Genomic DNA, 14,708 nt, shown 5'->3' with positions numbered 1-14,708 from the left:
AAAAGATTCTACTTTTCATTCTGATTTAGTTATTAAAATAATGTATTCGATCAAATGCAAAATGACATGCTTTACAATGTCTGCATCTAAAAAAAAAAAAAAACTGCAGGTAACGAGAAAAGCCACAAGTTCTGCTTATTTTTGATTTGTTCAAAATGACTGAGTAACAATATTGTGATGTGGACACTTTGCTGTAATTTGTGTGGCTTATTGAGCTTTTTATCAGTACTTATAAGGTGTTTGTATTTCACAATTATTCTGATTTATCTATGGTGATCTTTGTTTTTTATGGTCTGTGTGCATGTATTCGTAGAGAGGTTCCCAATTGCTGTTTATTTCCATTGTTGAGGGAGGGGAAGAGCAGCATTAAGCTCGCCCCTTACTCAACACTGGTAATAAACGTATATTACAGCTAGCGCATCTTCATATATACCACACATCACACCCACAGAACTGAGCTTTTCTTTGTTTTACTTTCACCTCTTCAGCGCCTAGACACCATAGGGTAAAAAGCGCTTTATATATTTAATTTTCATTTCATTTACTAATGGTATATGGCTCTCACGCTATTTTTAGTTTTTGATGTAAGATATTAGGCTGACAGTTCCTTTACAGCATATGTATTTCTGAGCCCCAATAACAACATGAAAGGACAAAGATATTAATTATGTGCAGCTGTTCTTCCTTTCAAACACCTTGGAAATCCCGCACACTGAACTCAAATGCTATTATTTATTTTAGGAGGATGTCATCCCCTCTCCTTCACCCATTACCCGAGGTCCAACTCCGCAGAATTCGACAGGTATTATGACCGATTACTATGACGTAATTTTGTGTTCCTTCGTTTACATATAATAAACGTTCCTCTCTGTATGTTAAAAAATTCCAAATGCTGCCAAAAAGTTAGAAATGCATTTCTTAATTATGGCATATTAATGGCTATTTTTGAGTTTCATAACCATGTTGTTTGTCACCCTTTTCAATTTTCCTACTTGTATTAGGATAAGACCATATCCTGTATGACAGGCCACTCCACTTGATTTTCATATTTACAAGTTTTAGCTCCCCTCTAAGACATAAGTCAGCTTACCGGCATTTTGGAAAGTTAATTATCTTGCTGTTGCTGCATGTAGGGACCTAACTCTCTGTCTGGCTATGGAACTTTTGTTTTTGATTTTTTACTGGGATGGATTGCTGCAGGCTATTTCAGTGTTCTTTTGGAGTTTACTAAATGCTGGTAAGAGGCCTTCTGTTTCTGTTTGTAGGTTTCTGATAGTGTCACACACTGTGTTTATTTACTTTAACTTCAAACCTTTTCAAGTTTTGATGAGCTTGAATGTTGCCTGTCCTTTTGAAAGTGTATGAACATAACAAAAGGGGGTTTGCCTATCTCACTCCTTGTCACTTGGGCAGAAAACTATTCAAAACCAACAAAACAAATCATTCAAATAAATTCATGAAGTAGAATGCATGTTGGACCGAATATGGACCCATGTTGTGCGTAACAATGTCAAGGAAGCAAGGAAATAAATACTTCTGATAATTAACTTTCCTGTATCTTTGGGATATTTGTACTAATGGGAAAAGTGATGATGATGTTTTTATATGTAGTAATTTGTGTTGTTGCCCTATTACTTTTTGTCCAGAGACCTATAAAGATAAAGGAATATTACCAGATATGCAGACAGGCTTATGTAACAAACTGATAAAGTGATTGTTGCTACATTGAGTCTGTATCCAAGTGGAAATTAAAAATGTCATTGTAGTATGAACGTTGTATGAATTTATCCCTACGATACACCATCCTTTTCTTGGTTTTGAATGTGCTTTTGAAAATGTCAATAGAATGCGCTCCGGTCCTTTAAGGCTTTCAAGGGTATTGCCCAACCACTCTATTGGAAGTCAATGTTAGAGACCTTTCTAGGCTGGTAGCTAAAATACAAAATATTTGCTCTTGCAGTATTTTTTAAATGGCAACTATCTTTTGATTTGGGGAATGAGACTGTTACACCTTCCTGATTTAGTTTAACATAAAAACACTTGCTTTTAAGGTTGTGTTATATGCATCTCCCCATAACTCTTAATTGTGGGTTGCTAGAGTTGAATCAACTCCCAAGTTGGCTTCTTGATATACCAGCGTCTTAGCTCATAAATTATTTGTTTACTCTCCCCAAATGTAATTGTTGGATAAGAGCTGAAGTTCAAACTCTTTCCAAGAGTTCTTTGTTTGGGTTACTTTATGATGTATTTTTGGATGTTTTTTGCCCCCTCCCATCTCAGCATTGAAGTGCTGGCTTTTGACATCGCTTTATGATTTCTTCCCTCTCGTTCCCTGAGGTTGGGGAGCCATAGCAATATGGTTTAATTATCTAGAAAATCAAAAGTCCTAGCCTAGCAGGCCTCATGTCTATCGTCCCCAATTCATCTTGCGGTTTAATTCGTTTCTGGGTATAACCCAAATTTGTGGTTGGTTTTACCTTGAGGTAGGGAAGGTCTGGAATTCTGACGTTTCTCACAGTTTGATACTTTAAACTCCCACCCATGTCTATTGGAGGGCTTATGGTTTGTAATCTTTCCTAGGCATTGTGTGGAATTTATTTGCTATGATAGTGAATGATAAGTTGCACTTTCCTTTTTTTGGCAACTTTTGTTTCAAGAGTTGAGACCTTGCTATCTATGTATGCACCTTCTTATATTAAATAAAAACTTTGACAAGGAAGAGAAAGACTAGGGGCCATATGTAGGTGGCATACAATTTACCGATTCTTAAATACCGAATTTTACCGATTCGGTATTTAAGAATCGGTAAATTGTATGTAGGTATCATAGGAATCAATGGGAAGGTATGCCTCATTACCGAATCGGTAAATACCAATTCGGTAATGGGGGGAGCACATTCAAGGGTGGCAGGGTGTCACATTGACACCCTGTTGCACCCCTGATTCCTGCATGTGTGCACATGTGGCGGACATACATGCCCTAAGGGCATGTATGTCTGCCACATGGCACTCTTATTTCAGCAAAATATTGCTTTTTGCAATGTATTCGGTATTTATCACCAACCTATATTTGGTGGTAAATACCGAATTCTCATTCCTACACAACACTCATTAGAGTGTTTCCTACATCTTATTTCAGGATTCAGTATTTACCGAATCGGTAATTTTACCGATTCAGTAAATTACCGAATCCTGAAATATGCCCCCTACATAGCAAATGCCTAAATACCGGTCGGTAACGGGATATTTACCGAAAATCGGACGTTACCGACCGGTATTTGGCTTCCTACATATGGCCCTAGGTGTAATAAATATTCCTGTTAAGTAATTGACGCAGTACAACAAAGTTGAAAAGAAATCTAAGCCATGGCATGTAATTCTCTTGCCTCATGTTTGCATTTCTGTTCTTGAGTTCTATACTCCTGGATTTGGTACTAGAAAAGCAAACAGTTTGCAACAATAAATACAAAATGAAGTGGCCATTGCATATTATATTAAAATTACTTATTCGCACTTGTTTGGAAAAGCATTCAAAGTTTTATTTCAACCATTTCATATGAGGTAAATCTGAATTTAGGTTTTGGTGTTCTAACGATTTGATTTTTCTGTAGGATGGCTGTAAGTATTACCTTTGTTGCTGCTGGAGAAGCATAAACATTAGAAGGGAGGTTGAAAAGGACCAGTTGATACCCAAGTATTTCTTTTCTATTTTTTTTCTACCCACAGCACTTCAAAGTGAAGTCAGAATCATAATCTCAAACTCGTAAAAATGTTGGGTTGTCAAAAATATCAGCTTGGCACAACTCATTAACATTGCCTTGCCTAGAAGCATTTTCTGCTATTATTTGTTGTCGCTTTCACAGGTCACAACATATTACAAGTAATTTTTAATATTTCTTTTATTACTTTGAATATACCTATAAACCTTCATAATTTCATTTGTATAACCTAAAAACAAATATTTTTTAAGAGTGAAACAAAAGAAAAAATAAAGAGAAAAAAAGAGCAAGACAATATTAAATTAATTAGTAACTGTCGAAATGTATTGCCTTCTATGACATGGTATTAAAGTTTAGATTACATTTCACATTATCTCAGTTGGTGTAGCATTCATTTTATAACCAATTGGTAGATTCACTGTGGTTATGTAATCAAACTATTCACTATTTGATTACATAACCACGGTCAATGAATAACTCCCCACAAGGACACGCTCTACATAGTAACCATTGTAACTACTATTTTCCTAGGTCTTCGCCTCCACTGTGTATGTTGTTTAGTTCTTTAAGCAAAGAAACCTGTAACCACTTGTTACGTGTTATTCAGGGAATTAAGGCGGAACATTTAAAATCGATACTATCTAGTAACAATTTTGACATGTTTAATATTTAAAATAATACCTGTATTGTAATTGATGAAGAGTGCCACGTGGCTTGAAATCATGTATTGGAAGGTTTGAGTATCTGCAAAGGAAAATAAGGAGTTCTTATAGCATTTCAATCCAGCATGCGTCTATAAAGTCTAATTACCAAGCCAGAGTAATGAAGATGACCAAGTATGTGGTCAGTCCCAACCATGTGGCACATGTAGAACACATTTTTACGGTCGCAAACATCGATTCAAACTGTTGCAACCGTAACAACTTTTTATATAGATACAAACTCTATTTTAGGAGTTTGGGAAATTATTATTGACTCCCAAAACAGATTCGCAACTCCAAAAGGAATTGCTATTTGGAAATGGCGTACTGTAGGCATCCCTTCCAAATAGCAATACTTTAGATTTATTGCTGATTTGCAACTCAAATCTGGTTGCTAAACATTGAAAATTTACCAACTCAAGTTTGGGTTGGTAAAGCATTTGTAAAGGCAAAGGGGTGACCTGGGGACACCATCCCCATTCTCAATTTTAAAAAGTTTGTTATGAAATGGTTGAGGGGGATACTACCAACTTTCTTTTACACCGGTTTCCTTTAGGGATAACCGGCTGCATTTAAAAAAAAATACTTAAATTAAATCGAATTACAGACATCGTAGCCGGCTGACCCCAGCATGCCACCATCCCTGCGATGGCATCTCAGTAGAGTAGGTAGCAATTTGTGACCTGCCGCATTAATATTTATGAGGTAGGTCCGATTGGAATCCACCTGAATGGGAATTATGCAAACTGACCTGTTAGTACACGTGTCAGTTTGGAGAATCCCATACTGGTCAATAAATACTGATCACAACTTGCAATTCATATTTTTTCACCAGTGTTTTGTGTATCAGGCCCCAAGAATCTGTGAAGTCCTTAATTGTTTCAAACATGTGCCTTAGCTTGCAAGATTTAGTAGATGCTGCTAGAACTCTGTCACTAAAAAAGGGAAATGTAATAGGCTGTTGACCATTTCAGATTAATCTAATAGAAATTAATTTTTTGGACTATTCTGTCTCTTATGCCTCAAATTCGGGTATGGTAGCCCAAACACCATTAGCTCTAATTGAACGGGTATCTCTTAAGATGACCCATTTTTATGAATTTTAGAACTTTATTCTGATTTCGCTTTGAAGTGCTGAGGGTAGAAATAAATTATGCGAAGTTAGGGTTGGGGCCTTGCACTTTAGAGACATTCTATCTTCTGGTCAAAATTTCACATTTTCCTACTTTATTTTATTATTTAGAAGGTAGGTCTTCATCACATTCGGTTCATACTGTGTATCTGACACAATAAGTTCCCCTATTCTTTGACATTAGGACCCAGCAGTTTTATATTACTAAAACTAGCAAAGCAAATTTACTACAAAATCTGATCGATGTATTGCAGACGCTGGGAAGAAGCCATGGGAAAGAAGCAATTCTGTTGAAAAACCTGCACCATCGTTGCTATCTAGGTGAGCTGAATAATTTCTGTGTCTTTTTGACATGCAAACAAATGATATAACCTCTGAGTGATGAATTCATTTGCTATCTCATTCCATTGCCATAGAACTCCACCAGTGGTGAAGAGTCCAGAAGCTAAGAGTCCCATACAATCTCAACCACCTTTTAGGTACCGAAGCGTGCTCCAGCATTATGACTGTCTCACCTTGTTTACTTGAAACGTGCCATTCACTGTCCAGTGCTTTCAACCGTTATGTTTTGTCCGTGTAGCTCATGCCTTTTTTTGGATTTGTTATTCTCCATTTCCTCGCAGCACCCATGAACCTATGTAGTCTATATTTATCCAGCATAGTCACCATCAAACTGTTACCAAATTAGGCTGGAGGCATTGACATATTTTGGGCATTGAAATAATTTGGAAACATTTTCCAGAAAAAGTTAATTTACATTTTTTTCTTGAATTTCTTTTTAGAACTGCTTATTTGAACTATTTGTTACAGATGTTAGCTTTTAGACCAGTGCCACATTTCAACCCATTGTCATGCTACTCTCTTATACTGCCTGTGTTATTCTATCTTCACCCCCAGTTGCTTGTTGTTTTGATTATTAGAACATATGGAGTAATATTTGTAATATGCTTATTGTTGCAGAGGAATCATTTGATGTGACCGAATATTGTCTAGTTAAAAAGGGCTGCCGCTTATAAATAACACATCTATACATTTCTCTACTGTACTATTGTATTTAAATGAAAGAACACCATTTTTACTAGTAAGCGCATAAATATTGTCCTATTGACCTCCTCACAGCTAGCTGTGATTTCTTGGTGTGCAACCCCTTACATTTTAACCGCACAACCTAAGGTTTTGTGAACACAGTATTTTTCTTCTTCGCACAAGATACATCAATAGAAATGGCTAACGCATCAGACTGGTGTTCCTGTTATAAAGTACAATACAGAAACACTATAGGCAACAACACTGGCTTCATTTAGAGGCGGAATTAGCACCATTTCCCCAACTGGTCTGTCATGCATTTTTTAATGGATGTGGGGGTCTATGGGCCAGATGTATCAAAGGGTTTTACCCATTCTGTGCCTATGGAAAAATGTGTTTGTACATATGACTTTATATCTCATGTCAATGGTATCACTTCAACTACGTCAACCTACCACTATGTTGCAAGGTTAGTATATAAATATTATTAATTAAAAAAAAAAACTTATCTACCCATGTAAGTATAAGGTGGAGTTAAAAGTCATATGTATATATACAATTAGTTCTCTTACAATGTAGTGGTAAGTCGATATAGTGGATGTCATATTATTTTATGTTGCTATTAACAAGCTCCATTATGTGTCAGACAGCCCTTTTAGGACTACCAGGTCTCTCTTCTGCAATTAGACTCGTGTTCTCAAGATATAACATGAACTGTCTGTAATAAATATAGTTCCAGAAAACATTCACATTTTAAATTCCAAATGGAAAGAAGGCATTGTACAAACAGTACATATTCACAATGGGAGCAATAGGGGGAACAAGGAGTCAGACCGCCCCCCACTCAATCAATTATAAACAATACTAGGTCTGAGCCCGAAGAGCAAGAAATCACACTTTTTCAAGACTCCTGGGGATTATTACTTTTCAAAAGAAACTTCCCAGTACAGTTCCGGTTAACAATCCATAAACTGATCAGTCATTAGTGCTCAGATTTTAATTTTTTTTGTCAATAACCACAACAAATACACATCCCACCGTGGTTGAAATCAATGTGTATACCTAACTCAGAATATAAGAGAAATTAGAAAAAATGAATGAAAAGGCTAGAAAGCACCTCACGTGCGCAAACCCACAGGGCTGCTGGATGGTACTCGCCAGTATGCCCACGTTATCATCAGCGGTCACTTTCCTAGCCACAACAGAGAATAAATGAAAAAAGGAAGGTGTGTGTGAGAATTCCTTAGAGGTGGAAGGTCAAGTAACATAGACAAATGTGTGACAGACAACACTGAGATTCTGTAGCTCACTCAGTGTTTTCTCAACAAGAAAATGAAGTTCTCAAGTTAAAAATGAGGTATCACTCACATACAGCACATCCTTTATTAATTGTTGTGAGCGTCCTTAGTTTAAAAAGCAGGCATGTAACTGGTCACTTTTAATTGCAAAAGGCCAACATGTTTCATTGCCTTACACTCTTGGCAACTTAGTCAGGACTGTTGGGGAGTCAATCTTCACCTCAATCCATTTTCCACACCCAATCTTTGGTTATTGACAAAGATAAAAAAGAAAGGAATGTGCCAATCATGAACCAACTCTATAAACAATGGGAATGAAACACCCCTTTCTTCCAGCCTTATATTTACCTGGTAGCTGCTTATGTCCAGCGTACCAGCAACCACCTTCATTAAAAGAACATGCACCAAATGGTCGCGTTCCACCTTACAGACCGCAAATGTCAGTCCCTGTCTGAAATTCACATACAACGTAGCTTATTCATAGAGGGTCATATATCATCACATAGTCACATTGCATATGCCCTCTGCTTCTCCTACTACGCGGTGCCCATTAGTGCTCACAAGTCCCTAAACAGTCTCCAGCTTAAAACTCCCCGCTTGCTCTAATGTCAATTTCAGAGACCGACTTCGCAGTTGCTGCATTCGCTGGGTGGCTCCTAACAATTAACACACTCCAGTACATGACTGACAAGGCAGAGCCCCTGAGACTGCCACCCTCATAAGGCATTATCAACTAGCGCCTATTCCTCATGCGCCCTCCTCACTGAACTCTTTTACCATGCTACGGAGTTTTCTTTACATTCTCTCGTCCAGCACGATCACCCGGCATTGGCGCTGCTGTAATTTTGAAGGCGCCTGGGGTCACATGCTGCAGAATCACGACCAGCAACCCCCTGTAAATACGACGGCCATCTTAGAGCGGAGCGCTATTGCACCTCTAGTGCTCCTGGCCCTATGGCATCCAGCTCAAGACCCTTTCTCGCAAGTCTTGCTGCTGTTAATGAAAATCAAGAGGTCACATACAATATACAGAAACCCACTCAGTTATAAAGGCTTCCTGAAAAACCTTTAAAAAAAAAAAACTTGCAGAAAAAAGGGGATTTTTGCAAATATGCAGCATCTCAATATGAATAGAATGCCTGATTTGACTGAATATAAATCATAGGATAATGACTGCCTTGAAGGTGCCACACAGGGTCAGATCATTAACCTATTTAATTCTTATCGATGGAATCGTTTAAACCATGGCGGTCCACTTTCTCGGTAAAAATCCATTTCGCCTCTTTCCTAGCCAGGATATCATCTATATTATATTTTTCTCCCACTACCCGCTCCAACACTGTCCATCTCAGATCCTTGAGATCATGTGTAAATTCACAGAAGTGTTGGACCAGGCGTGTGGTTAACTTTCCTGACTTCAAGGTGCTCAGATGCTCTTGCATGCGCACCTTAACTTTCCGAGTTGTAAGGCCTATGTAATGCAACCCTCAAACACACGTAATGCTATAGATAACATGTGTGGTGTTGCAATTACTAAACTTGTTGAGGTACTCTGTTTTCCCACTAACAAGTTTGACTCTCTTTGTCACTTCAGTGAGTCCACATACCAAACATCCCCCACACCGGTAAGGACTTGTGGTTAAGTTTTATTCTTTCTTTTTTTGTCTTGGACATGTATGGACTAATTTATCCTTCAGATTCGGAGCCCTTCTGAAGGTAAATCTGGGGGGTGGCATTTACTTCCCCCCAGTATCCAACAATGACCAATGCTTCTGTATTACCTGTCTAATATGTGTAGGCAGTGGATCAAAAGTTGTTACTACTGGTATACACTGGTCTATTTGTTTGTCCACTTTTTCTAGTAACGCTACACGAGGTGTATTAAGGGCACGCTTACGGGCCCTTTTGATCACATTGTTAGGGTACGCTCTGTTTTTCAGTTTCACGACTAGGTCATCAGATTGCTCCATAAATGATCCAGTCAAGGAGCAGTTCCTCCGATATCTAAAAATTGCCCCACTGGCAAATTATCACAGAGGGCTCAGGGATGAAAAGGCCGGAAGTGTAACAGAGAATTCCAGTCAGTGGGTTTCTGAAGCACCAGTCCATTATTTTCAGCTGCGATGTCAACATCCAAATATACAGCAGTGTCTTTGCTCACACTCCAGGTGAACCGCAGGCATTCATCTTGTGCATTAAGCCAGTAAAAAATTTCCAAGAGCCTGTCCTCTGATCCAGTCCATATACAGAGGACATAGTCTATTACCTCTTCCATAGAGAAATATTCTCCTGGAAGGGGTTCGAGATGTGGTGTACCACGTTCTTCTCGAACTGGCCCACATAGATGCAGGCCAAACTCGGCTCGAACGTGGCACCCATTGAAGTTCCTGACACTTGGAGATATATCTGATCCTTGTATGCAGAGAAATTTCTAGTTAGAGGGAGCTCTATACATTGTAATATGAATGTTTGAGGTACATCATAGAACCATTCCAGTGCGCCAAGAGCACGCGCTGCTGCCACCAGCGTGGCATCCTGGGGTATACTGGTCTATAAAGACTGACTATTGTTACCAGCAATGGTGTAGATGGATTATATTCTACATCCTTCAGGATATCCAATACATCGGTGGTATCCTGCACGAATGATGGTTGGGTGATCACAGATTCCCTAAGGAAGAAGTCCGCAAACTGGGACAAGGGCTCCAATACTGATTGAATCCCCAAGACGATCGGGCGACCCGGTGGAGGACGCTGGGCTTTATGAATCTTCGGCAGAATGTAAAACGCCGGCATTCTAGGTCTCACATTCACAAGAAAGTCCTTGCAGGCCTTACATTTCCCACATGGGAAAAACCCATTTAATGATCCAAAAGCTGATCTAGGGGTTTCTGTAATAAGATGGCTATGGACAAGGTAATTCTTCAATGCAGGAAATGTAAGGCCTGCAAGGGAAGTAAAAGAGTCCTGTCATATGATATTCCAGCTATAGGAACCCGGAGAAGCATTAGAAAATTCCTGACCTGTACTACCCCATACACTGTATATTGTCTGACCTGCCAGTGCGGCCTACGATATATAGGCAGCACGATTCATCCCAACAAAGTCAGGATTTTAGAACACATGAGGGCAATCGCTAATGGGGATGAAACCTACCCAGTAGCACGTCATTTTGATTTAAAAAAAAAAACATCAGCCCAACAGGGATCTGTTAAGCTACTTCTGTCTTGATCATGTGCCAATCAACCCACGGGGTGGGGATAGAATCATGAGGTTACGGCGGCTGGAATCCCACTTCCTAATTGATCTCCAGACGGAATCACCCTAGGGTATCAATAGCAGTGAGGAACTGACTGTACATTTGGGAGAGTGATGGTTTTGTTTTGTCTCTGAACCATGAATGTAGTGAATGTAGTTAATATGCAGCTTGGTGAACTTCTTAGTAGGATGTTTTGTTGATCTAAGAAGGATTAACGTTTTATATAAAAAATAATGCTCAAATATTCAATGTAACATGATGTATGAATTGCGAACATTGTTGTCCCTGTTTATTACCCATAGTCATGCATTATGAATTTCCGTGATTGTCAACTTTACAAATGAAATAAGCGGGAGTGTCCCGAAGATATGGGCCCATTCAGGGCGGGATTGAGGTTTGGGAGGCAAGCAATAATTATGCCCATTCAGGGCGTTATTGATGTTTTAATTGGGAAACGGCCACTACATCACGGCCGTTTCCACGCATAACCAAAACCACGCATGCATTACAATGCATGCGTGGTTACCACGAATTGCCTTTACCACGCATACCTTTACTACGAAAAAAAAAAGCGTGGGTTTAAAAAAGGGGGCTCCCCCCCCCCCAAAAAAAAACTCACCTGTTTCCATCGTTTTCAGTTAAAGAAGAAAAAAGATGTGGAGGCAATCGGCATCGTTAGAGGAAACGGAAAGACACTTCCGCTTCCTCTTAACGATGTAAAACGCAAATCGGAAGTGCTTGGAGTGGAAAGGTAAGGTGGAATAAGGGGGTGGTGTCACGCAGGGGTAAATTTTAAGGGTACATTATTAGGGTTAATTTGTAGGGATCGGAGATATCCTTTAACATGAAAATGCCATTAACATACATAGTTTATCAACGAAAATCGTTGTAAAAGTATGCGTGTTAAAGGCATTTTCGTGGTAAAGGATATGCGTGGTAATTGCATTCGCGTTGTAACGCATGCGTGGTAAAAGCATGAGTTGCAACAGTATGCGCTGTAACGTCATACAACCGTTTTAATTTTGCTGCCACTCTCAATGTATGGCCATGCTTTATATTTTCATGAGGCCACTGCGTGCTGGCATATGAAGTATTTGCTTCAGTTCTGGATCAGTTATATAGATGTATCTGGATGTTTAATTGCCACTGCGATGCACGCAGGTATAAATCGGAATACTCCAAGATGGCGCTCCGGTTTGTTACTTATGTGATTGCAAATTATTGTCTGATGTTTATGTTGCTAATGGAAATGCGCACGTAATGACATTTATAAACAGGGTGATCCGGCGCTTTCGGTAAACATCGAAAAAGGCCGTTGCCGAAACGCGTCTATTTTGAGTGCCTGTCGTCCGTGGTAATAAAATAACGGAACCTGCCCCCGAGAGTGCTGTCTTCCTTTGGAATTCTCCTTGATTTGGGGGAAAGTTGGAGCGTTTATTGACAAGCGGATGCACCTCCGCATTTTGCAAGCACCCGTCCGGGAGTGTACCGAGTTGGCGTACCTGGAGCGATAAAATATATATATATATATATTCACTTAAAAAACCATAGGTTTCACACATGTTATAGTTAGGTGGACATTTCACTCGTAAAAAACCAATGAAATTCCACCGTTATAGTTAGTTCAGATAACTATAACTCACGCGCCCGCAATCCAGTGCTCATGACGTCACATATTTCATCACTCATGACATCACTGATGACATCATCCTTGTGATAGAGTGGCGGTCGCGCGAGTTATAGTTATGGTTTCTTAAGTGAATTTGCAAGGTTTTTTAAATGCTAATTCCTAACTATAACGTGTGTGAAACCTATGGTTTTTTAAGTGAATTTGTATGGTTTTTTAAATGCAATTTTTTTATTTTTTTTTTATGGTTTTTCACCGTGCGCACACCCTGCGATTTTTTTCCCCCAAAAAAATAAAATGTTTTTTCACCCTTCGGGGACAAAGGCTAGGGGGTCAGGAACTCTCTACCCTGCCCCCTTTTCACGTTCGCCACCTCTCTTTTTCACTCTCGCACCCACAACAAACAAAATGGCGGCCGACACTTCCTGATTTTGACCGATTCGAACGTTGACTGACATGTAACCACCAATCAGAATTACGCTCGCGCACACAAGGGTGCGCGCACGTTGCACGCACGGTGCGCGGCTATAGATATTTATGTGCTTTAACTGCAATTTTCTCAGGAACTACTGAACAGATTGACTCCATATATGCAAAAAGCACTTCCTTGACCTGAGGACTACCTCTCTGCCAAATTTCAAGTAATTCTGTTCAGCCGTTCGGGCTGTACCTTCGGCTAAAGGTCCTATGGGAAAATGCATGGGGAAAACGCGTTTTGGGACCCCCCTTTTTTCTCGGCCCCCGCTTGATGAATCACCCCAAGACTTTCAGGGTAGGAGCTGAACGGAGCGCCCCATTATTTTTGAAAATTTCGCGAGGGTTCGTCAACCGGCGCCAAAGTTATTCAAAATAGAATTTTCAGATTTCCTATGGAAACACGGTCCTAACTATAACTATCTACTGGCGACCGCCAGTAGATAATATATATATATATATACACATATATATACAGAATTTATGGTGATTTTATAGTTGGGTATAAAATAAGATCTCAGCTTACATTAAAAAAAACAGAAATTCTCTGATAAAGCAAAGGTTAAAGTGAAATTATAGTTAGGTGTTGAAATTAGATAATTGCATTTAAAAACCGAAAAGCCACTGAAGTGCACCCGTTATAGTTCATTGAAATAACTATAGTTTGCGCCTCAGTATTTTACTGCTTATGACCTTATGTATTTGATCACTTATGGCATGTTAAATGACATCATTGATGATATCTCAAATATCTCCCAAAACAAAAATATATATATATATATTAATTCCCAGGGAAATGAGCTTGTTGTGATCATACATTTAAGATGTTCACCAGGAATGCTGTTTTTAAAGTTTATTTGCCAGCACGATAAAAAACACTGGAAAAAAAATATATATATATTGCGAAAGCCACTTTATAGTTAGAACAGAGTTCACAAAGGAAATTGATTTTTTGGTTTGGTAATAGCTTTGGTCCATAATTTCCTTCACGAAAATTGAACAGTGCTACAGCAAAAACAGCTGAGCGAAATGACACAAAATTTGTCAGACAGCTGGATCTTTACCCAGAAAGCGTGTTGTTTGTAATTTGGTGAAAATCTGTTCAGCCAGTTGAGAGAAATTAAGCTTCAAAATTTAGAGATGTCTAGCAATGCAGTACCACCAACAGGAAAAAACAATGAATGAAGTACTCTGATCCGCTTGTCCCACAGGAGTGGCACCAGTTCTGTGAGACCAAGCACTGTGATTGGCTGGCCGCAACATGAAGAGAAATGTTGCATCCGCCATTTTAGGACTCAGGGTCTGATAATTAAAATAATGTGACATATAAGGCAGAAAGTTAAGGGTACCCTTACACCTTGGCCCTTGTTGGGGTGGTGGGGGTATATGTGCAAAAACAAATTGTCTTTATATTGCTGCGGAATTGCTGTACTAAACGTGAACCTCTCCCCATGAAATTTTGCGAGATTACAGT

The 14,708-nt window shown here is 39.1% G+C and overlaps 1 protein-coding gene across 24 annotated transcripts in view; it reads left to right on the top strand.

The window, feature by feature from the left end:
* The window catches only part of EVL (Enah/Vasp-like), a 546,687-nt gene that overhangs the window by 511,542 nt on the left and 20,437 nt on the right, over positions 1-14,708 (top strand). For 14 of the 24 annotated variants that reach the window (XM_085626391.1, XM_085626384.1, XM_085626371.1 and 11 more), the window contains 3 exons: positions 742-802; positions 5,806-5,872; positions 5,968-6,030. In XM_085626391.1, coding sequence (XP_085482517.1) covers positions 742-802; positions 5,806-5,872; positions 5,968-6,030 — 191 coding nt within the window. The remainder of the gene's footprint in view (positions 1-741; positions 803-5,805; positions 5,873-5,967; positions 6,031-14,708) is intronic. The other 10 variants (XM_085626388.1, XM_085626375.1, XM_085626386.1 and 7 more) reach the window with 1 other exon arrangement.

Source organism: Triturus cristatus, chromosome 9, assembly GCF_964204655.1.
Source record: "Triturus cristatus chromosome 9, aTriCri1.1, whole genome shotgun sequence".
In the NCBI taxonomy this organism is placed as follows: Eukaryota; Metazoa; Chordata; class Amphibia; order Caudata; family Salamandridae; genus Triturus; species Triturus cristatus.
The sequence above is the reverse complement of the archived record's forward strand: the minus strand, read 5'-3'. Positions and strand labels throughout refer to the sequence as shown.